The 21,479-nt window shown below is 41.7% G+C and overlaps 1 protein-coding gene across 5 annotated transcripts in view; it reads right to left on the bottom strand.

Annotated features, from left to right (window-relative positions):
* The window catches only part of COL24A1 (collagen type XXIV alpha 1 chain), a 241,385-nt gene that overhangs the window by 130,287 nt on the left and 89,619 nt on the right, over positions 1-21,479 (bottom strand). For all 5 annotated transcript variants that reach the window (XR_012160423.2, XR_012160422.2, XM_073357181.2 and 2 more), the window contains 5 exons: positions 16,065-16,118; positions 15,919-15,963; positions 15,490-15,543; positions 14,613-14,666; positions 12,839-12,892 (listed from right to left, as the gene is read on the bottom strand). Coding sequence is in view for 3 of the 5 variants with exons in the window: in XM_073357181.2 (XP_073213282.2) it covers positions 12,839-12,892; positions 14,613-14,666; positions 15,490-15,543; positions 15,919-15,963; positions 16,065-16,118 (261 nt within the window). In the remaining 2 variants the exon portion in view is untranslated. The remainder of the gene's footprint in view (positions 1-12,838; positions 12,893-14,612; positions 14,667-15,489; positions 15,544-15,918; positions 15,964-16,064; positions 16,119-21,479) is intronic.

The following is a 21,479-nucleotide window of genomic DNA, read 5'->3' as shown; positions in this document are numbered from 1 at the left end:
ACAGGACCAAGTTGAATTAAAAGAAATGAACAAGGCTGGAACTCTTAAATTGTCTTGACAATTTTTTTTTCCTTCCAAACTCTGAGCAATGTAACTGCACTCAGTATACTCCAACCTTCAGAATTTCTGTTTACCAAGAGTTATTCAGGAGTCCACCCTCCCATGTCTACTCCCAGAATAAAAAAAAAAATCCTTTTTTTAAAACACAACTGATAATCTAGGAGGTTTATGCGTAATTTCCAGATGAAATTCTTGTGTGCAAAATATGAGCAGATATTTTGACACTTCCTAGGGAAATGTAAAAAGTAGAATATCTACTCTGCCAATAACCAGAAGCCAAACAGCTGGTAGGTTACAGAGTACTTCTGAAATTCTGTAACAGCCAAAGAGTGTTGGACCCCTTCCATCTTAGTCACATGAGTCCTGGGAAAGAACACAATTAGGTGGATTACTGATTTAGATGGAATTCCATGAGCACCGTAGGTAAAATTTTTGGATAAAGTCCTGAGAGTCATTTTATCAGGGAAGAAGACTGTAGCCACTCAGAAGGAAGCTTTCACAGAGAGATGTAGAAGGGGGTGTGATGCCTTAGGTTTAAATGGAAGCCCCGTAAGTACAGGAAGTACTAGGTGAAGGTCCCAAGAAGAAATGGGACCTTAATGGGTGTCTTCTCAACCCCTTTATGAATCTCAGAACCATCTGATGAGAGAAGACAGATTGGCCACTGACAGGTAGATGATATGCTGAGACTCCAACCAGGTGAATTCTCCCCGAGCTCAGAGAAACATTAAATCATTTCACTTGTAGCAGGTAACTCACAATCATAGGAATGACTTCGACTTCCTCCTCAGTGAGAGAATCTTGTCCACTTCACAAAGTAAGTATGTCTGGTGGAGTCTCCTCTGCTGACCAAAATAACCCTGAATGGAGAAGAGCAAGAACATGGGAGGCTAGACTTCTATCCAGGAGCCAGGCCTTGAAATGGGGAGACATGAGCCCCTTCAAACCGAAGATCCTACATTGTGGACTGGACTTAGCCTTGGGAAAGCCAGATCCCTGTAACCATGATAACCTGTGTACAACCATGGCTGTTGCCATTGTGTGAGAAGTGATGTTAACCACATCAAGGGCTGCTTGGAGACTCATTTTTGCTATCAGCCGCCCCTCTGTGATTGAGGTCACAAATTCTTCTCGGGAATCAGCCAGAATTTTACTGGTGAATGCAGCAATTTTCTCACAGAGACTAAAATGGTATCTTGACAGTAGGGCCTGATAATTCAGAAGAGAGAATTGTGAGCTGGCTGAGGAGTAGAATTTCCTTCCAAATAAATCTAACTTTTCTGGCTATTTCTCCTTTGGTGTTCTGTTTTGTCTAGCTTTCTTAAAAGCTGCCATCACTGCTGGAGATGATGGGACTAGGTGGCTATAGAAATACTCAGGACCCTTGTGTTGAACCTGATATTTTCTGTTCACCTTGCAAGAGGTGGGGGACACCATTGCTGGGGTCTGCCATACCACTTGGGCAGGGTCCATTATGGCCTCCTTATGGGTAAGGCTATTTTCCCAGAGGACGGAGGTGGCAGGACATCAACCAATTTGTATGTGGACTCCTGGGCCTTTTCCATGGATATGTGCAGTGCCTCCATTACTGTTTTTAAAAGGAACCCTTTGAAACCCTTGGAACCCTTTGAAATCATCAAGTTAGGGACCCACTGCCAGGACAACTGCCTCATCTGGTGAGGACAACTGCCTCATCTGGTGAGGAATATGATAAGGTTCCCACTAGAGATGGCTCAAGCTGTGGGGGAGCCTCTTCTTCCGGTTCTGTCACTGGAAGCAGGGAGGGCTGTGGTGGTGTCATGGCCAGAGTGGCTGTGGCTGTGGATGCTGTGAGTACATAAAGACTATCCACATAGTTGCAAGCTTCACGAGATGACCAGGGACCCCAGTATCGCCATCTGCGGGTGGGATATGGTCCTGATGGCCATGGTTGTGAAAACCAGAGGATTTGAGAGTGGTGAGAGTCCCAGTACCCACTTCTGGAGTGGTCCCCAGTGCGCCTGCAAGAGATCAAGGACTGTGGCAGAGAGGCCAGAGCAGAGAAGGTGAATTGCTAATCCATCTCTTCTGACCTTAATGAAGAGTCAGGGAGTAGAAATATATTGGATCCACAGGCAGGGTCAAGGGTCTTGGCGTCATTTAAGGCAATGGCGACGGAGACTGTGCTATTGCCTGTGGGTCCAGAAACATTAGGGAAATGAAAATCCTGGCTCTTGAAGAACTGTTAAATCCCTAAATGCCGTGAATCCCATTGTGGCCATTATGGGATACTCAAACCACCCAGTGCTGGGAACTCTGCTGGTGTTGATGTTGGTGCCGAGCACTGTGATGCTAAACTCTGTGCCACAGGTAAGACTGTAGACTCCATCGGTGATATTGTCAGTGCTGAGTACCTTGCAAGGACCGGTCTCTGAAAGATGGTGCTGTGAACAGCAAGTAAGACAATAAAGTGTGCTGCAGGCACTTTGATTAAGTGCCAACTAAAAAGGAGCTGAGCATGATTTGTCCTTGTCTACACTTGCATCTAGGCCTGGTCTACACTAGGAGTTGAGGTCGAATTTAGCAGCGTTAAATCGATTTAACCCTGCACCCGTCCATACGATGAAGCCCTTTTTTCGACTTAAAGGGCTCTTAAAATCGATTTCCTTACTCCACTCCAACAAGGGGATTAGCGCTGAAATCGGCCTTGCTGGGTCAAATTTGGGGTACTGTGGACGCAATTAGATGGGTATTGGCCTCCAGGAGCTATCCCAGAGTGCTCCATTGTGACCGCTCTGGACAGCACTCTCAACTCAGCACTGGCCAGGAAGACAGGAAAAGGCCTGCAAACTTTTGAATTTCATTTCCTGTTTGGCCAGCATGGCAAGCTGCAGGTGAGTGGAGAGCTCATCAGCAGGGGTGACAATGTAGAGTTCATCAGCAGAGGTGACCATGATGGAGTCCCAGAATCGCAAAAGAGCTCCAGCATGGACCGAATGGAAGGTACGGGATCTGATCGGTGTATGGGGAGAGGAATCCATGCTATCAGAACTCCGTTCCAGTTTTCGAAATACCAAAACATTTGTCAAAATCTCCCAGGGCATGAAGGACAGAGGCCATAACAGGGACCCGAAGCAGTGCCACGTGAAACTTAAGGAGCTGAGGCAAGCCTACCAGAAAACCAGAGAGGCAAACGGCTGCTCCTGGTCAGAGCCCCAAACATGCCGCTTCTATGATGAGCTGCATGCCATTTTAGGGGGTTCAGCCACCACTACCCCAACCATGTTGTTTGACTCCTTCAATGGAGATGGAGGCAACACGGAAGCTGGTTTTGGGGACGAAGAAGATGATGATGATGGGGTTGTAGATAGCTCACAGCAAACAAGCGGAGAAACCAGTTTTCCCAACAGCCAGGAACTGTTTCTCACCCTGGACCTGGAGCCAGTACCCCCTGAACCCACCCGAGGCTGCCTCCCAGATCCGCCAGACGGAGAAGGGACCTCTGGTGAGTGTACCTTTTAAAATAGTATACATGGTTTAAAAGCAAGCATGTTTAATGATTAATTTACCCTGGTATTCGCGGCTCTCCTGGATGTACTCCCAAAGCCTTTGCAAAATGTTTCTGGGGAGGGCAACCTTATTCCGTCCACCACTGTCGGACACTTTACCACACCAGGCCAGTAGCACGTACTCGGGAATCATTGTAGAACAAAGCATTGCAGTGTATGTTTGCTGGCATTCAAACAACATCCGTTCTTTATCTCTCTGTGTTATCCTCAGGAGAGTGATATCATTCATGGTCACCTGGTTGAAATTGGGTGCTTTTCTTAACGAGACATTCAGAGGTGCCCGTTCCTGCTGGGCTGTTTGCCTGTGGCTGAACAGAAATGTTCCCCACTGTTAGCCATGGGGAGGGGCTAGGCACGCGGTGGGGGGAGGCAAAATGCGACCTTGTAATGAAAGCACATGTGCTATGTATGTAATGTTAACAGCAAGGTTTACCGTGAAAGAGTGTACACATTGTTCTATAAAATGTGTCTTTTTAAAGACCGCTGTCCCTTTTTTTTTCTCCACCAGCTGCATGTGTTTCAAGGATCACAGGATCTGCTCCTTCTCAGAGGCTAGTGAAGATTAGAAGGTGAAAAAAACGCACTCGCGATGAAATGTTCTCTGAGCTCATGCTGTCCTCCCACACTGACAGAGCACAGATGAATGCATGGAGGCAAATAATGTCAGAGTGCAGGAAAGCACAAAATGACCGGGAGGAGAGGTGGCAGGCTGAAGAGAGTAAGTGGTGAGCTGAAGAGAGGGCTAAAAGCTGAAAGGTGGTGGCAGCGTGATGAGAGGAGGCAGGATTCAATGCTGAGGCTGCTGGAGGATCAAACTAATATGCTCCAGCATATGGTTGAGCTGCAGCAAAGGCAGCTGGAGCACAGACTGCCACTACAGCCCCTGTGTAACCAACCGCCCTCCTCCCCAAGTTCCACCGCCTCCTCACCCAGACGCCCAAGAACGCGGTGGGTGGGCCTCCGGCCAACCAGCCACTCCACCCCAGAGGATTGCCCAAGCAACAGAAGGCTGGCATTCAATAAGTTTTAAAGTTTTAAATTTTAAAGTGCTGTGTGGCCCTGTCCTTCCCTCCTCCACCACCCCTCCCGGGCTACCTTGGCACTTATTCCCCTATTTGTCTGATGAATTAATAAAGAATGCATGAATGTGAAGCAACAATTACTTTATTGCCTCTGCAAGCAGTGATCGAAGGGAGGAGGGGAGGGTGGTTAGCGTACAGGGAAGTAGAGTGAACCAGGGGCGGGGGGTTCATCAAGGAGAAACAAACAGAACTTTCACACCGTAGCCTGGCCAGTCATGAAACTGTTTTTTAAAGCTTCTCTGATGCGCACCGCGCCCTCCTGTGCTCTTCTAACCACCCTGGTGTCTGGTTGTGCATAACCAGCGGCCAGGTGATTTGCCTCAACCTCCCACCCCACCATAAACATCTCCCCCTTACTCTCACAGATATTGTGGAGCGCACAGCAAGCAGTAATAACCGTGGGAATATTGGTTTCGCTGAGGTCTAACCGAGTCAGTAAACTGCACCAGCGTGCTTTTAAACATCCAAATACACACTCTACCACCATTCTGCACTTCCTCAGCCTGTAGTTGAACAGCTCCTGACTACTGTCCAGGCTGCCTGTGTATGGCTTCATGAGCCATGGCATTAAGGTGTAGGCTGGGTCCCCAAGGATAACTATAGGCATTTCAACATCCCCAACGGTTATTTTCTGGTCTGGGAATAAAGTTCCTTCCTGCAGCTTTTGAAACAGACCAGAGTTCCTGAAAATGCGAGCGTCATGCACCTTTCCCGGCCATCCCACGTTGATGTTGGTGAAACGTCCCCTGTGATCCACCAGTGCTTGCAGCACTATTGAAAAGAACAACTTTCGGTTTATACACTCGCTGCCTTGGTGCTCTGGTGCCAAGATAAGGATATGGGTTCCATCTATGGCCCCACCACAGTTAGGGAATCCCATTGCAGCAAAGCCATCCACTATGACCTGCACATTTCCCAGAGTCACTACCTTTGATAGCAGCAGCTCAGTGATTGCGTTGGCTACTTGGATTACAGCAGCCCCCACAGTAGATTTGCCCACTCCAAATTGATTCCCGACTGACCGGTAGCTGTCTGGCATCGCAAGCTTCCACAGGGCTATTGCAACTCGCTTCTCAACTGTGAGGGCTGCTCTCATCTCGGTATTCTTGCACCTCAGGGCAGGGGAAAGCAAGTCACAAAGTTCCATGAAAGTGTGCTTATGCATGCGAAAGTTTCGCAGCCACTGGGAATCGTCCCAGACCTGCAACACTATGCGGTCCCACCAGTCTGTGCTTTCAGAAAAATGTGCTCTCATCTCTGAGACTTCATAGGCTGGATGATGGCAATCAATTACCTAGCTTGATGAAATACTGGAAAAATCCCAAGCCTTCCTTTCCACAGAGAAGACAAAATAATTTTCCTCCACACTTATGGAGAAAATGACCCTTTCAGGAAGGGCCAACTTAGACTTATTTCCAAGATCATGGCAACTTTTGTAAGTTGTAATGTTCCCATACTTGAAAAGCTATTGGCTAGGTGAGGCTTGACCTCATCTCCCGTGATGCAGCATGGTCTCATGGTCTCTCAGGTTCAACCACCCAGGTGCATCATAAGAATCTCACAACCATGGTATATCATGTGAAATAGAGGAGAATGGGGGCATGAGACACCTGAATTACAACTCCCACAAGGCAGACAGAAAGAGAAACAGAATATTTTCACATTAACAAACAGTGATTTTGGGGACCTTTTTATTTTACAAGAAACAAAAGCACAGAACCAACCTCTACAAATGTTTTGACCTTTTGTCCTGATTTGGGATGAAAACAAATATCAAATATTGGAATTTCTTATGGGATAGAAATTTCAATTTTTGACCAGCCCTAGTTTGTGTATTTTAAGTTCCCAGGACTAGGTTCTAAGGGCCAAATCCTGAGGCCCCATTTCAGTATTCATTCATTGTTTATTTAGGCAAACTCCTACTGAAGTAAATTAAAGTTTGCCTGGGTAAAGGCTGAATGTAAACTGAGTAATGACATCACAATTTGACTCTATAATTGTGAATTTTGAACATTAGGACATGGACTGTTTTTAGCTCCTGAACTTCATTGTCTGCATAATCTCAAAATATCATGTGATGAGGTGAAACGTGCATTGAAGACAACGCTTTCTCCCTTTTAGAGCTAACAATTCAAAGCAGTCAGTGATTCACTTGCAAAAGATTTGGATTTTGTTACTGTTCGCTATTATGCAAATGTGCCCCTTTTCTTTGTAATTCTATAGCCCCAAGGATAAAACGTATAACAGCTGACTCCCATATGTGTACCTTCCTGAGAGAAGAAGCTAACAAGCTCAGACCAAAATAATGCAAAAATGAAATAAATGTTCTACTGAAGATAATGACTAATGCTCCCTTTGCTCCAGATGAAATCTATTTGTAATACTTGAAGCAGATCTTAAGCCACATCTGAAGGAAACAATAAACTCTGCTTTAAGAGCCTATTTTGGGGATCAATTAAAATAGGCTCGTGGCACAAGATTCACCTACAAATAAAATATTATTAATGCATTTGGAAACCTCTTAAAACTCATTTTAGTTTCATGCATGTTAAGAGTGACATCTCACCTACTCAATCCTGTTATAGCTATTATGCAAAAAATATGTGTTGTGTGTTAACACACACTGCTATACAAAGGCTTGCAATTAGTTTTGTGAGTAAAACAAATGTCTAGAAAAGGGAACTTTTATATGAACCATTTTAAGAGACATGAAGAGGCTGGAAAATACGTCAACTCTTCAATGGCTCAAAAAACACACTACGGTAAAGGGCCTGCTAAAAATATCTTCTGCCCTCTTAGCAGTAAATACCCTGGAATGCAGTGGATACTGGTTCAGTGGAAGCATACCCAGAAGAAAGGTTGGCCTGATGGTGCACAGTTCCCAGACTGAAAAAATGCACTTCCTAGCCAAGGGTCCTGGAGCCACCCAGAAAGTGAATGAATATGAGACCCTCTATTCTTCCCCCACCCCAACACACACACTTGTCTCTTATTCTCAGAAACTTTAAGCCACCCACTCATGGCCCTAAAGCAATCAGGAGTTACTAAAACTCTAATCTGAAATAACTCTGTTGCACAGCTGGAGAGGAAAGACAGATTTGGTGAGTTATTTGAGGCTGGACTGCATATAAAAAGCAAAAATCTGGGTGTGTGTGTGTGAGGCCTCGTGGGTCTGTTCCTGCTCTTGCACACACTATGATAAATATTGATTACAGTGGAGGAATTGCCTGATTTACAACAGTTTACATGAGAGAAGAATCAGCGACTGTACAGGGGTGCTGGAACAATTTGTATGCTGGGGGAGCTGGGAGCCATTGAACCAAACTGTAAACTCTGGATATGATGAAAGCCAGAAGGTGCTGCCGCAACCCCAGCACATCTAGTTTCAGCACCTGTGGGGCTGTATCACCCCAACTTCTCTATCTCACATCTGTCCCAGCTGTGGTTTAAGTCTGAGAATAGATGTGTTCAGAAATCTCAACCATGTGAAAAAGAGCAGAGACCAGTGTGGGCTGGAACCAGTCTTTACAGGACCTCTTAGAGACTATGTCTACACTGCAGCTGGGAGGTATGTTTCTCAGGGCAGATAGACAGATTCATGCTGGCTCTGCTCAAGCTCATATGCTAAAAATAGCAGTGTGGATGTTGCTGCATGGGTGACAGCTTGGGCTAGCTACCTGAGTCCAAGGCCACCCAACTCCCTGGGTCTGAGCTCAGGAGGTTAGCTCATGCCACCGCCTGTGCTGCCATGTCCACACTGCTATTTGTAGTGCACAAACTTGAGAGGAGCGGGCACGACTCTGTCTGCCAGCATTGGGAATCACACCTCCCAGGTGCAGTGTAGACATACTGTTAGGGGAGGGGGCATGACATGTCTGAACACTCCAATAATGCAGTGGAAGCAGTAAAAGCGCTCCTCCTTCACATGCCAGCTAGCTTTCTTTGAATCTTTGAGAAAAAATGCTACCTGAGATGTACTGGCAGAGCATAGCAGGGAGATCTGCACTGCTACTGCCCATACTGTATGTTTATGGTCTAGTTACGTCAAAATAACAACTTGCCAGGGAATTCAAGTCACTTTTAAAAACAAAAATAAGATGGGAAAAATAAAACACAATCCTCATTTTTAAGCAGGGTTATCCTAATTTTTAAGCAGGGTTTTTGTTTTGTTTTGTTTTTTTGCCTTCTACTTGGCATTCACATTCCTCTAAAGATTGTGGAATACAGCTTTCCCGCCCTTATTTGCATCTCATATTTCACCATATGGTGACCATGTTTATAAGTGTTCATAGTACAGACAAAGCTCATTTTATCTCACTTCAACCTGACCGGCATAAGAAAGGCTCAGGGATGCATAACTCTGGAGTGTTAAACGTGGTATTTGTTCAGTCAAATTTTCAAAGACAAACACTTGGTCATTCCACAGTGTTGTTTTGTTGGATCATATTAAAGAAGTTCTGTATTAAAATCACAAATGAGTTTGATTCCCCAGAGTTTAAATTCCAGGGTATTACTAATTAAGAGGTCTCTTGGTTTTTGGTACTGTTTCTCTCCCTCTATGTGTGAAACTTGCAAGCTGCTAATTGTGTTAGTACATTCTAAGACAGAGTCTGTTCTCAAAGCAATTCACAGAGAGAGAGACTCAAAGCAATACTCTAACAACAGAAACAGCACCCAGAGACTCCCCGCCCTTTTGTTGTATTAACCATTGTGATTAAAATAGAGATAGAGGATGTATGTGGATGGATGCTTGGTGTGGATAATAACTGAATGATCAGGGAGGTGCCAGCCTAAGAATCCAGTGTCCATCGGCTGAAGAAGGCGTCAAGTGGAAATAACTAGAGGACCCCCCCCCCCCCCCCGAGGGCAGACTGGAATCCACCCAACAGCCTCAAGAATGGGAGAACCAAAGAACAAGATAACATCTTGGAGCCGTCAGGAATGTGCTATCTGCTGATTGATTCAGCAACAGCATGATGAAGCAATTCCCATAGACTGGCATAGGAAGAAATTCCTATAAAAATAGACTCTAAAAAGTGAGAACTTTGGGGTCTGATTCTGCAAACCAACTTCCAGGAGCATCAGATGAGCATCTGACAAGGCCCTGCTCCCTCCTCATGTCCAGGCCACCTGGCCAGTGGCTTGGCATGAGCAACTCTAAGGCTGGTAACTATGATAACAACCTTGCAGAACCTGTGTGTGTGGGTGTGTATGTGTGTGTTTGTGTGAATGAATGTGTGAATAAATATGAGATTGAATGGAATGTTATAGCTATAACTAACTGCTTACTATGATTCTTTCTATATTCACAATAAATGTGGTATTTTGCCTTTTTCCCTTTAATAAGATCCTGCTGGTTTTTATTTTATTGGTACAACAGTTTACATAACAAGACAAAGATTTTCTTCTGAGGGCTCTGTTCCCCCTGAGCAACAGGAAATGCTTTGCTTGCTTGGTCACTAATCCTGTTAACAATGCGTCTAGAGCATGACATGGTATACAATATCATGCAGGTATGCATTCTTTTGCATCAAAAGAACTGCTACTATCAAGAGAGGAACTCAAATCCATGACATACTCTATTAATAACATTATATTGAACAAACCAATTCCCTTCTTTAAACAACATAAATCATGTTCAAAAAGGATTAATTTCGTGCAATAAGCAGTCTCTTAATTTAGCATTTTCCCCTACTTTAAGGTGAGATTTCCTTGAACATCACTATGTAAAAAATGGCATCTTCCTACCCAGCAGATCTGGTCCCTCTGTATTTCTACGTACTTAAGGGACAATCTTTGTACCACTTTTAAATCCTATTAAAACTGCAAAGCCAAAACAGCTATGTGAGGTTGTTTTTTTTCTACCTTGCATATCATCTACAGATTTTAAAAAAATAATCCAAATGCAGGGACAAATTCTATCTTTATTCACATCTGCACAACTCTACTGAAAACAAGAGTTGCATGGGCATAACTGAAGGCAGAATTTGGTCTATAGAATCTTTACTACTGGCGATGTAGCATGAAACAGAAAGAATCTATCTGGACTTGCATATTTTAGGCTCACTTTGCAGGACTGGCATTTAGAAAAACAACTTTTTCTTGTAAACTCAACATTTTTGTCCAGAGTCCCTGAGAGGGATGGTCAACATGGAACCTCACAATGCAATTTTTAGAGTTACTTTTCAGGGATAACCTCATTTTAAAGAAATAAAAGGGTAAAAGAGCCTTCAAGTATAAAATGCAAACTTTTATACAATTTCAGTAAGGAAATTTTAACTAAAATTAAACTTCTGAGGAATCTATTTACACAAAATTTCAGTGGTATAGAAAGGTCTGATAAAGCATATGTTAAAACCTTATCGTTTCTGCAAAGTGAGGAAGACTGTGTCCCCATATAATACATGATTGAAATTCTACTTATATCTTTGCTACTTTTAGAGAGTTATTTTTAACACACATACACACAATGTGCTATTGTGATCTCTAATGTGATACCACCAGGTGTTTTACATCCCATATTAGGTTTTGCATTAAAAATTAAAAAGGAAAACACTAATATTAATTTAAAAATTTAAATGTATTATAGGCAGAGCAGGTACTATCACCTGTTAAGGTTGCCTTATATCCCCATTATAAGACCCCGTTTTTGATTGTTTATAACTTTGCTGAATTTTAGCTGTCCAGGCTGACATTTTAGATGCCAGATGTTTGTTTGTTTTTTAATTTCAACAAAAACGGTTCAACTGTGTCTGAGAATGAGGCTAGTGAAAAATACATTGTTTTGCCCATGTTAAAAAATCCTGGTGACTTTTTCTTTGAAAAGACCACCTTCACAATGCTTTGAAGCAGAGGGCTCAAATTGGTAGGGGTGGGACCTTCTGTCAGGGAAGTGCATTTTGACATACCTGTGAAAATCTGCCCAAATTTAGCCTAGTTACAATTCTTTGAAAAATTGCTTGCTCATTACTTTTAGTAGGTAAAATCTCTGAAGATTCCCTCCTTATCGTGCAAGCTTGAGCTCTTCCAGCTCCTATCGGGACCAGATTGTTCATATGCTACCTCCACAGAGTGACTGAGTGCGCTCTACCCCTTCATGGTTCCGATATTTGACCCTTACTTCAATGAGACTTCTCATGTAAATGAAGCTACTAATAGTCACAGGTCTCATATTAGGGCTAGAAGCTAACTGCAGCATCTCAGATAGCACTATGTAAAAACTGAAAGCAAATGCTAACTTTTAAAGACAGCCTCTGTACAGTTATGAAAAACTAAGTTAATATGTTCTTAAAATACACTTTCAGTTTATAATTGTAAATGTATTATTTAAGTTGACAATGGTCATTTAATAAACGTTATCATCATTAGCAAGTTTAGCGTATTTTACAAATATGCACATATATTAAAGATTATAAAGATTTTTGAATAAATCTGTTGGAAAAAGTTAGCTGGTTAAGAAAATAATCTGAATTGTTGCTTTCTTCTGTCCAGAAAATGGCGTGGCTTTCCGGTGTAGTCTGAAACATTCAGTCTACATGTTGTGACTCAAGATGCAAATGCCAAAAACACCCAGATGTAATATCTCAAAGATTTAGCTGGATTCCATGTAAACTTCCAGAATATGAAGCAGTTCTAAATCAACTGCTATGCCAAAGTTAAAATTTTAACAATATATCCAGACTGTCCAATGTATATGCTTTGCAGTCCTCTCAACTACATGTGCTCTGCCCCAAGAGATAAACATAAATATACAACCAGTCTTGAAAAATTTTGAACATAAACATGCTGCAGAGTTCATATATGGAAATATGGATTTAAGAATCGCATGTGCTTCATCCTAGCTGCAATGCACAACTGGAATCAACTGAGAACTGTTCACAGCCATACATGTGAATGGTGCACATCCAGGAGCATTAAAGGTACAATGTGTGTTAATCCTGTGTATTAAAGTTATTGTCCAATAACACCTTATCATATAAAAAAACATGAACTAATCCATTTTTAAAGGACATGATTAAAAACCACTTTCTACCATAAGACTAAACCTTTGAACTGACCGACCACACATTTGCCTTCTAATTTTTGTTTTGTGTTCAAAGCACAATTAACATTAAATGTTTCATTTACATCTTTCAAGCAATTTCTTACCTCAGGCCCAGGAGGACCAGATGGTCCCTGGGGTCCAGGATCTCCGATTTTTCCCTAAAAAAAAAAATCCAAAAATTATAACTTAGATAGCAAATTAAAGCTTTACAAGAAGCAGATTTGTATTAGATTTTTGAAACAACTTAAAAACATCAATATATATATAATGAAAAAATATCTCTTAAACCTGTATGCATATTATACACACACACACACGAAGGGAATATGAGGGTTACAAAACTAAGTTGATATAGATACTTTCAATAGGTTTATTTGCCCATCCCTGCACCATTAAAATCAATGGGAGTTTTGCCATTGGTAGCAGGATCTGGTCCAACTACACATCTTGGTGGTTCCGCTACACAAGATTTACACATACATTTTTTTAAATTGCATGACCGTATTTTTCTAAATCTTGATCTCCTTTCCCCCATTTCTTTCCCTCTGTTGTTGCTGTCGCTGAATGCAGTGTAAGTGAGCTGTAGCTCACGAAAGCTTATGCTCAAATAAATTGGTTAATCTCTAAGGTGCCACAAGTACTCCTTTTCTTTTTTCTAAAATTTAGGGCCTTCTTCCTATAAATGTGTTTAATGTTACTGAGGTTTGCAAAGTTAAGCATGTGTTTGCTTCCAATACTTTAATTTAACAAAGCACTTAAGCATCTGATTATTTTAAGTTATTCAGCAAAAAGCACATGCTTAACTTTAAATTTAATGGGACTACCCTCACTGCATAAAGTTAAGCATGTGTGCATAAGTCTTTTTGCAAGACCAAGACTCTACTTTATGAGTTCCCCCAGGTAAGGAAAAGTGCTGTTTTTTTTTTTTTTTTATTGCTCTGTAAATTGCCTACCACGTTATGGGTGCTAAATAGCAACACCATCATCACTGTTCAAACTGTGCATAGGAAAGCTCCAACTCCACTGACAAGTTCTAGTGACATATTAAGTGGGCTGGTTGTGTTTGCCACTATGAATTATGCAGCAAGTCAGTCTGGCCATGGCAAAAAAAAGAGCAAAAGTCTCAAATTTTTGGTAATGAGAATTCCAAGACCCAACAGTTGCATTATTACAGTCAAAATATCCCTTCTTCTACTGCTTAAACCATTTTAAGTGCTGTCCCTTGCCCCCCACCACAATCCTGCAGCATCAGCAGTGCAAAAAGGCAGGTAAAAGACTGGCAATACTACATCCTCTTCAGTGCTGCTTCCTTGTCACAGGGTCTTCAAAGACAGAAGGAGCAGTGGTATGGCAGAGTTGTCTAAAAGCAACTGACAAGCACACAGGCTTAATCATAAGCCAGCAGAACGTCTAAGAATGAATTCAAGCCTTACTTTATTTGTATCTTGGGGTAAGTGATTTATTATTATGGTGATGATTAAGTGAGCCCTAAATATCCAAGGGACCTTCTACACTCCATGGGAAATCTGAACTACCAGATTAATGACTGAGCAGCAAAATGCCCTCCTCTGGACCAGAACCTGTTCTCAGTTACACCAGTGGTATAACTCTCTTGACTCCAACGGTGTTAACTCCCAATTTACACCAACGCTAGTGAAATCAGAATTGTTCCCCAAAGCATTTGGATTGGCTGAATGACACAAACAAGTATCAATCCTCCTGATACATACTGATGTAACCAGTAAAGCTTATGCTCTAATAAATTGGTTAGTCTCTAAGGTGCCACAAGTCCTCCTTTTCTTTTTGCGAATACAGACTAACACGGCTGTTACTCTGAAAGATGTAACCAGAGTAAACAAAATAAGTGTTCAAACCTACAGGAGGCCCTGGCTTTCCTCTGATTCCTGATGGTCCTGGCAAACCAACAGAACCCTTAAGAAAAAAAAAAGCTGTTAAATATTGTTGTTGAAAATTATTTATAACATTGCACGTAGTAAAAAACTGATTATACTTTCCCACTTGTGCAAAATTAATTAAATATCAGCTCAACACTCAGACCAAATTTCAAATCCATTGAGCAGGATCTGAATCAAACTCTTACATTCATGTTACAGCAAAATAATTCAGTTAGTTTATGCTATTTTAATTAGTTGCACGGCAACAACAACAACAACAACAACATATCAGTTTAGAATTTTTATAAAAACAAATCCCTTGGGTAATTTAGGAGTTATGGATTAGCTACCAGAGATTCCATTACTCAAAGAGGAGCGAAAAGCTTGTTTATTAACTATTTTCATTTTATCCAGGGGCATCATATGGGCTGTCTGATAACACAGTTTTGCCGGGCTGCTGACCACAATTTTCAGGTTTTTTGGGTCAATAAAACTGTAGGCTCCACTCCAGGGTGCTTCTTGGCTTCTGTTGCAAATGACCTGTATAACAAGCTCTCAGTAAGTTTTGGTGGGAATTAGACTGCTCTGTCCTCCCTTTTCTTACAGCATGTTTTCTGACATGCATAAGTGCACTCATGGCAGCCAGAATTTGGCCCATACATTTTACATGCCTCTGATCATTATTTTCACAAAGAAATTAATTAAAATAATGGTACAGAAAATAAAATAATGCTGGGGTATTCAACTGATATCGCCGAATTCTATTTGATTGTAAAGTACTTGCTGCAACTTAAAAAAAGAAAAGGCCATTGGGATTATTAGACCAGAAGATATGTCAAAAAAGTGCTGTCCTAATTTACCTTGTCTCCTGGATATCCCAGCTCTCCCAGCTCTCCTGCAATGCCTTGTTCACCCTAAACAACATATTATTTTAAACAGACATATATATGCAGCTTAAATGGTGTATTTTTCAGATTCACAAAAGCAGAAAGACTTAAATCAATGTTCAGTATTTAAAACTATAACATGGTTTTTTGAAGAACAGTGCACGGTGTACCGCTGTAGGACCCAATCCTGCAAACATGACTAACACAGCGCTTGACAGCACTATTCATGGTAGTCAGCACTATGCCCAGTAATGTTTGTAGAATCACACCCTCAGTTTGCAATAGCTTGATAAAAAGAAAACAAAAGAGGAAAAAAATGAAAAAGGGGGCTTTGCAAAACAGACGTGAGAAAGACTGTCTAAATGTAATATATCTCTATGAGAATGGAAATATTTAGATCACCTTATCACCTTTCATTCCAGGCTGCCCCATACTCCCTGGAAGACCCTATTAAAAATTAAAAAACAAACAAATAATGTTTGACTATTATTTGAAAAATAGTCAAGGCAATTGGCAAATGGTAATGTGAGTTCTGCTTAATGCCATACCAGAGGCCCAGGAATTCCAGAAGGTCCACTCGGTCCCACAGGCCCAACAACACCCTAAACAACAGAAAATAAGATGCATTAAACTTTTACTTACAGGGGGACTGCTTCCTGAATGATTCAGGGAACTGGAAATGCTACAAAGTATCTTTTGCTTCTATGTTATTGGTTGCGTTCCAGCCCAGATTGGCAGTGACTGAAAGTGTCTTCGTCTGTTTGGAGATGCAAATCCAGGTACTCATGGACAAGTATCCAGATCACAAAACCTCCACCATTGCTGGCATCCTCTATCTCAGCAGAAGCACCATGAACTAAACTACCCTCTCATTCCTAAATGTCATGCACCCAGAAAAGGATAGATGCATATCTGGCGGGGCAGTGTGAGAAAGCTTGCACTTGTATTGTAACTGTATAGTCTGTACCTGTTCAGTACATAAACATAAAAACTTCAGTCCATGCTGGGACTGCCAAATCCAGCCCTTTTCTGTCAGCACCAAATTTGATTTAAATTAATTATTCTGCTTTGAAACGTGACTCTTGTAAAGGAATCTCAGTGATTTCCATATCAAGTACACCCAATATACAAATGAAAAGATGCATTTTCCCTAAGTACCAGCTGTGCACATTTAGCCTAAACTCAAGCAGCCAAGCTGGGTTCTTTCATTCCCATGCATCTTCACCAGCAAATAAAGGTTAACTATATCAGATTAATTACTATACTACTCCTCCAGGTGATTTAAACTTGCACTTCCACTCCTAGCTGCTGCAAGAGAAGAAACAGAGAAAAAATTAAAGGTAAAACTAAAAGAATCAACAGTGATATTCATGCATGATGGTTAGATGAACATGAGAAATGATCTGATAATGGCTACAATCATCAATACAGAGAAAAACGCTTTTCTGCTTCCCGCCATTGATTCTACAATTTGAAAAGAAAACAGCAAAATGGTGTGTCCCAGTTGCTGTAGATGCCATCCTAGAATGCAAAGAAAAGTATGAGGATGAGGTCTTTCATCATTTGCTGAGATAATGGACATAATAGAGAAGATGAGAGAGCTTCCCAGGTGCAGCCTCCTGCACTTCTGATATATTCGGTACTTAAAACAGCCCGAAAACACATTTTGAAAGTTCAAAAATCCTTCTGCAGCCACCAACAGCCTCATGGTTAGTTGACTGAAAAGAGAAGATTGACTACTCAGCTTCCCAATGATGCCTGCCTGGTAAAATTATCAGGAAAACTGTCTCTCTACATCTGCATCCAGCTTCCATGACTGCTTAGAAGTGTTGCTTTTTAAACAGCAATATAATGATAAAATGCTTAATAAGATTAAACTATTGGAAAGGGAAGGACAAACAAAAAGAAGATAGGAATAGAGGTCAGGAAATGGAAGACTGAATGAGACACTGTGTGCCGGGGTGTGATGAACAGTAGCTTTCACAGTATTTGACTCTCCCTGTGCCTACACTGTCCCCCTACCAGCTTTCCATACGACTGTTTGGGGAAGATCACATTTTCTTTGTATTCAAACAGTTACTCTTCTAGGCTTTGCCTCTTCAAAGTCAAAGCTTAATTTCTCTCTGAGACACCCATCACTGACTGCCCGAAATAACAGTTCTGAGATTCAATTAAATTGGTGATTTTACAAACGCAAGACAGAGAAAAAGTGTAAAATCAAAGGTAGTACTAGGCTAATACTTCTAAAAATATTGCTAGACAGGCAGAAATGTTTATTTTGTAAAGTAAGAATTTATTATCCAGATCCAGAAATGGCAGAATCTTTGGTGATTGATCCACAGCTCAAGAACTGTTTCGCAGCTTCTGAATCCAATTTTACAACCTTCACCCTCATTGTCCTCAAAATGCATCTCTTAGCAAAAGCCCTCTCCACTTAAACATCTCTGTTTTCTCACTTCTATATTCATGGTGACAGGATGCTTATTACATCCCATTTTTATTGGTCCACTAAGGAAAATATAACTGCACAAACTCATTCATTCTCAGTTAGGAGGTTTTGTTCCTAGCAGCATTAGATGAGTATCAATGGAAGCACCAATTCCAACCTACTTTTTCAGATACATGTCTCTCCACCAAGGAAATTTGAGTGTCTTACCCTCAATTACAGTATACGCATCCATTAGTGGCTCTTTCACCTTTTTTAATGACCCTTAATTAACATTTAAGGGTCAGACCTGGCAAATGCCTAGCAGCTCTGTGCTGGAGAGGTTACCTCCCAATAAGTAAATTACGTTTTTTTAATTAGACACATACAGATTGATACAATTGTTAGAGTCTTTGAAGAAAAATTCCAGATGAGGCCAAGGTAAGGAAGAGAACAGCTAATTGTAATCCAAATGCAGTTCCTAATACTGTTAACACTTAAGCACATGAGTAACTTTACTCCCAGGAATGATTCAATGGACTCAAATGGGACAATTCACGTGAGTAAAATTATCCATATGCGTAAGTGTTTTCATGACCAGGCTCTGACTCCACAATGGGTTTATCTAGCAAGAAAATGTGTCTTGTCTGGGCTAATGCAACAACAAAAAATCAATAAAGGATAACTTACCTTTAAAGGAATTTTTTATTTTATGTTATAAACAACACTAGCATTTAAAGACTATAATAATACTGGGACTCAACTATATCCTACTTCAAATGAAAGTTCACATGACCCCTACTGAGAAGAAACAAAAGTACCAATTTTTTTTTAACATCTTTAAAGCTCAAAAACTAGAAGCAATCAGAGCTATCCTAACTAAAACTGTTAACATGCCACATTCCCCCACATAGTTATGTACCATTAATATACTTGGGTAACTGATCCTACCAGAGCTGATGGCAGGATTTGAACCCATGTCCTTCATTGTTAAAAAGCATTAGATGCTATTTCTTGAGCTAGCGGTTCTCAAACTTCATTGCACTGCGACCCACTTCTGACAACAAAAATTACTGCGTGACCCCAGGAGTGGAGACCGAAGCCTGAGCCTGCCCGAGCCCCATCACCCTAGGTGGGGAGGCTAAAGCCAAAAGCCTGAGCCCCACTTCCCTGGGTGAGGGGGCCAAAGCCCAAGAGCTTCAGCCTCGGGCTGGGGACTTGTAACCTGAGCCACACCGCCCAGAACTGAAGCCGAAGCCTGAGCCCCACCACCCAGAGATGAAGCCCTCAGGCTTCATCCCTGGGTGGTAGGGCTTGGACTTTGGCTTTGACCTCGGGCAGTGGGGCTCGGGCTTTGGCCCCGGGCCTCAGCAAGTCTAATGCAAGCCCTGGTGACCCCATTAAAATGGGGTCATGACCCACTTTGGGTTTCCAACCAACAGTTTGAGAACCGCTGAAGGAATAATTACATTAGCTGAAAGCATTACCTGTGTGGGCCAGCTACTAGATGGGGAAAAAGACATAAGAATGGCCATACTGGGTCAGACCAAAGGTCCATCTAGTCCAGTATCCTATCTTCTGACAGTGGTCAATGCCAGGTACCCCAGAGGGAATGAACAGAATAGGTAATCATCAAGTGATCCATCCCATCACCCATTCCCAGCTTCTGGCAAATGGCGGTAGGGACACCATCCCTGCCCATCCCAGCTAATAACCATTGATGGACCTATCCTCCATGAATTTATCTAGTTCTTTTTTGAACCCTGTTATAGTCTTGGCCTTCAGAATACTATGTTTTTTAATTTGGTATATACATTTAAGTTGAGCCTCTATTATGGGGTCTTTAAAAAGTTTCCATTCAGCTTGCAGGGATTTTACTTTTGGTGCTGTACCTTTTAATTTCTGTTTAACTAACCTCCTGATTTTTGTGTATTTCCCCTCTCTGAAATTAAATGCTACAGAATTGGGCCGCTGTGGTGTTTTCCCCGCCACAGGGAGATTAAATTTAATTATATTATGGTCACTATTACCAAGCTGTCCAGCTATATTCACCTCTTGGACCTGATCCTGTGCTCCACTTAGGACTAAATCAAGAATTGCCTCTTGTGGGTTCCAGGACTAGCTGCTCCAAGAAGCAGTCATTTAAGATATTACGAAACTTTATGTCTGCATCCCTTCCTGAGGTGATATATACCCAGTCAATATGGGGATAGTTGAAATCCCCCACTATTACTGAGTTTTTTATTTTAATAGCCTCTCCAATCTCCCTGAGCATTTCAGCGTCACTAGCACCATCCTGGTCAGGTGGTCTGTAATATATCCCTACTGCTATCTTCTTATTATTCAAGCATGGAATTACTATCGATAGAGGTTCTATGGTACAGTTTGATTCATTTAAGATTTTTACTTCCTTTGATTCTACGCTTTCTTTCACACATAGTGCCACTCCCACACCAGCACAACCTGTTCTGTCCTTCTGATATATTTTGTACCCGGATATTACTGTGTTCCATTGATTAACCTAATTCCACCAAGTTTCTGTGATGCCTATTATCTCAATATCCTCATTTAATATGAGGCACTAGTTTGCCCATCTTATTAGTTAGACTTCTAGCACTGGTATATAAGCCCTTTAAAAACTTGTCACTTTCTCGCTGTCTGCCATTACATGATGTAATTGAACGGGACTTTTTTTCTTTTGACTGTTTCTCATCAGATCCTGCCTGTATTTTATCATCTTCCACCCTCTCCTTCTTATTAAGGCATAGGGAATCTCCATTTATAGATCCTCCCCTAAGGGATGTCCGAACCACGTGCTCCTCCGCACCTATCGGCTTTTCCTCCAGCCCTTAGATTAAAAACTGCTCTACGACCTTTTTAATTTTAAGCGCCAGCAATCTGGTTCCATTTGGTTTAGGTGGAGCCCATCCTTCCCGTATAGGCTCCCCCGCTCCCAAAAGTTTACCCAGTTCCTAATAAATCTAAACCCTCCTCCCTACACCATTGTCCCATCCATGCATTGAGACCCTGCAGTTCTGCCTGTATAAGTGGCCCTGCGCATGGAACTGGAAGCATTTCAGAGAATGCTACCATGGCGATCCTGGACTTCAATCTCTTACCTAGCAGCCTAAATTTGGCCTCCAGGATCTCTCTCCTATCCTTCCCTATGTCATTGGAAGCATGCTTCCTTGATGGGGTTATATTTGTATAACTAGAATTTGGCCACATCTGCATTATATGCATTATCATCTGCAATGCAGCTTAATTATCATCTGGTCATCCAGGTGATGACTTACTGTAAAAAGTCATTTACTAATAGCATATATAAAATAGAACATTTTGAGGGAGACACAGGAAACAGCACTATGTGATTCTGCTTTTAGACATATTTAAGGCATATTTTTGAGAAAAGAAGACTGAAAGGGGAACCTGATAACAGTCCAAATACATTGAGGGCTCTTATAAAGAGGACTGTGGTCAATTGTCTTCCATGTCCACTGAAGGTAGGACAAGAAGTAATTAGCTAGATCTGCAGCCA

This window comes from Lepidochelys kempii, chromosome 8 (assembly GCF_965140285.1).
Source record: "Lepidochelys kempii isolate rLepKem1 chromosome 8, rLepKem1.hap1, whole genome shotgun sequence".
Taxonomy (NCBI): Eukaryota; Metazoa; Chordata; order Testudines; family Cheloniidae; genus Lepidochelys; species Lepidochelys kempii.
The sequence above is the reverse complement of the archived record's forward strand: the minus strand, read 5'-3'. Positions and strand labels throughout refer to the sequence as shown.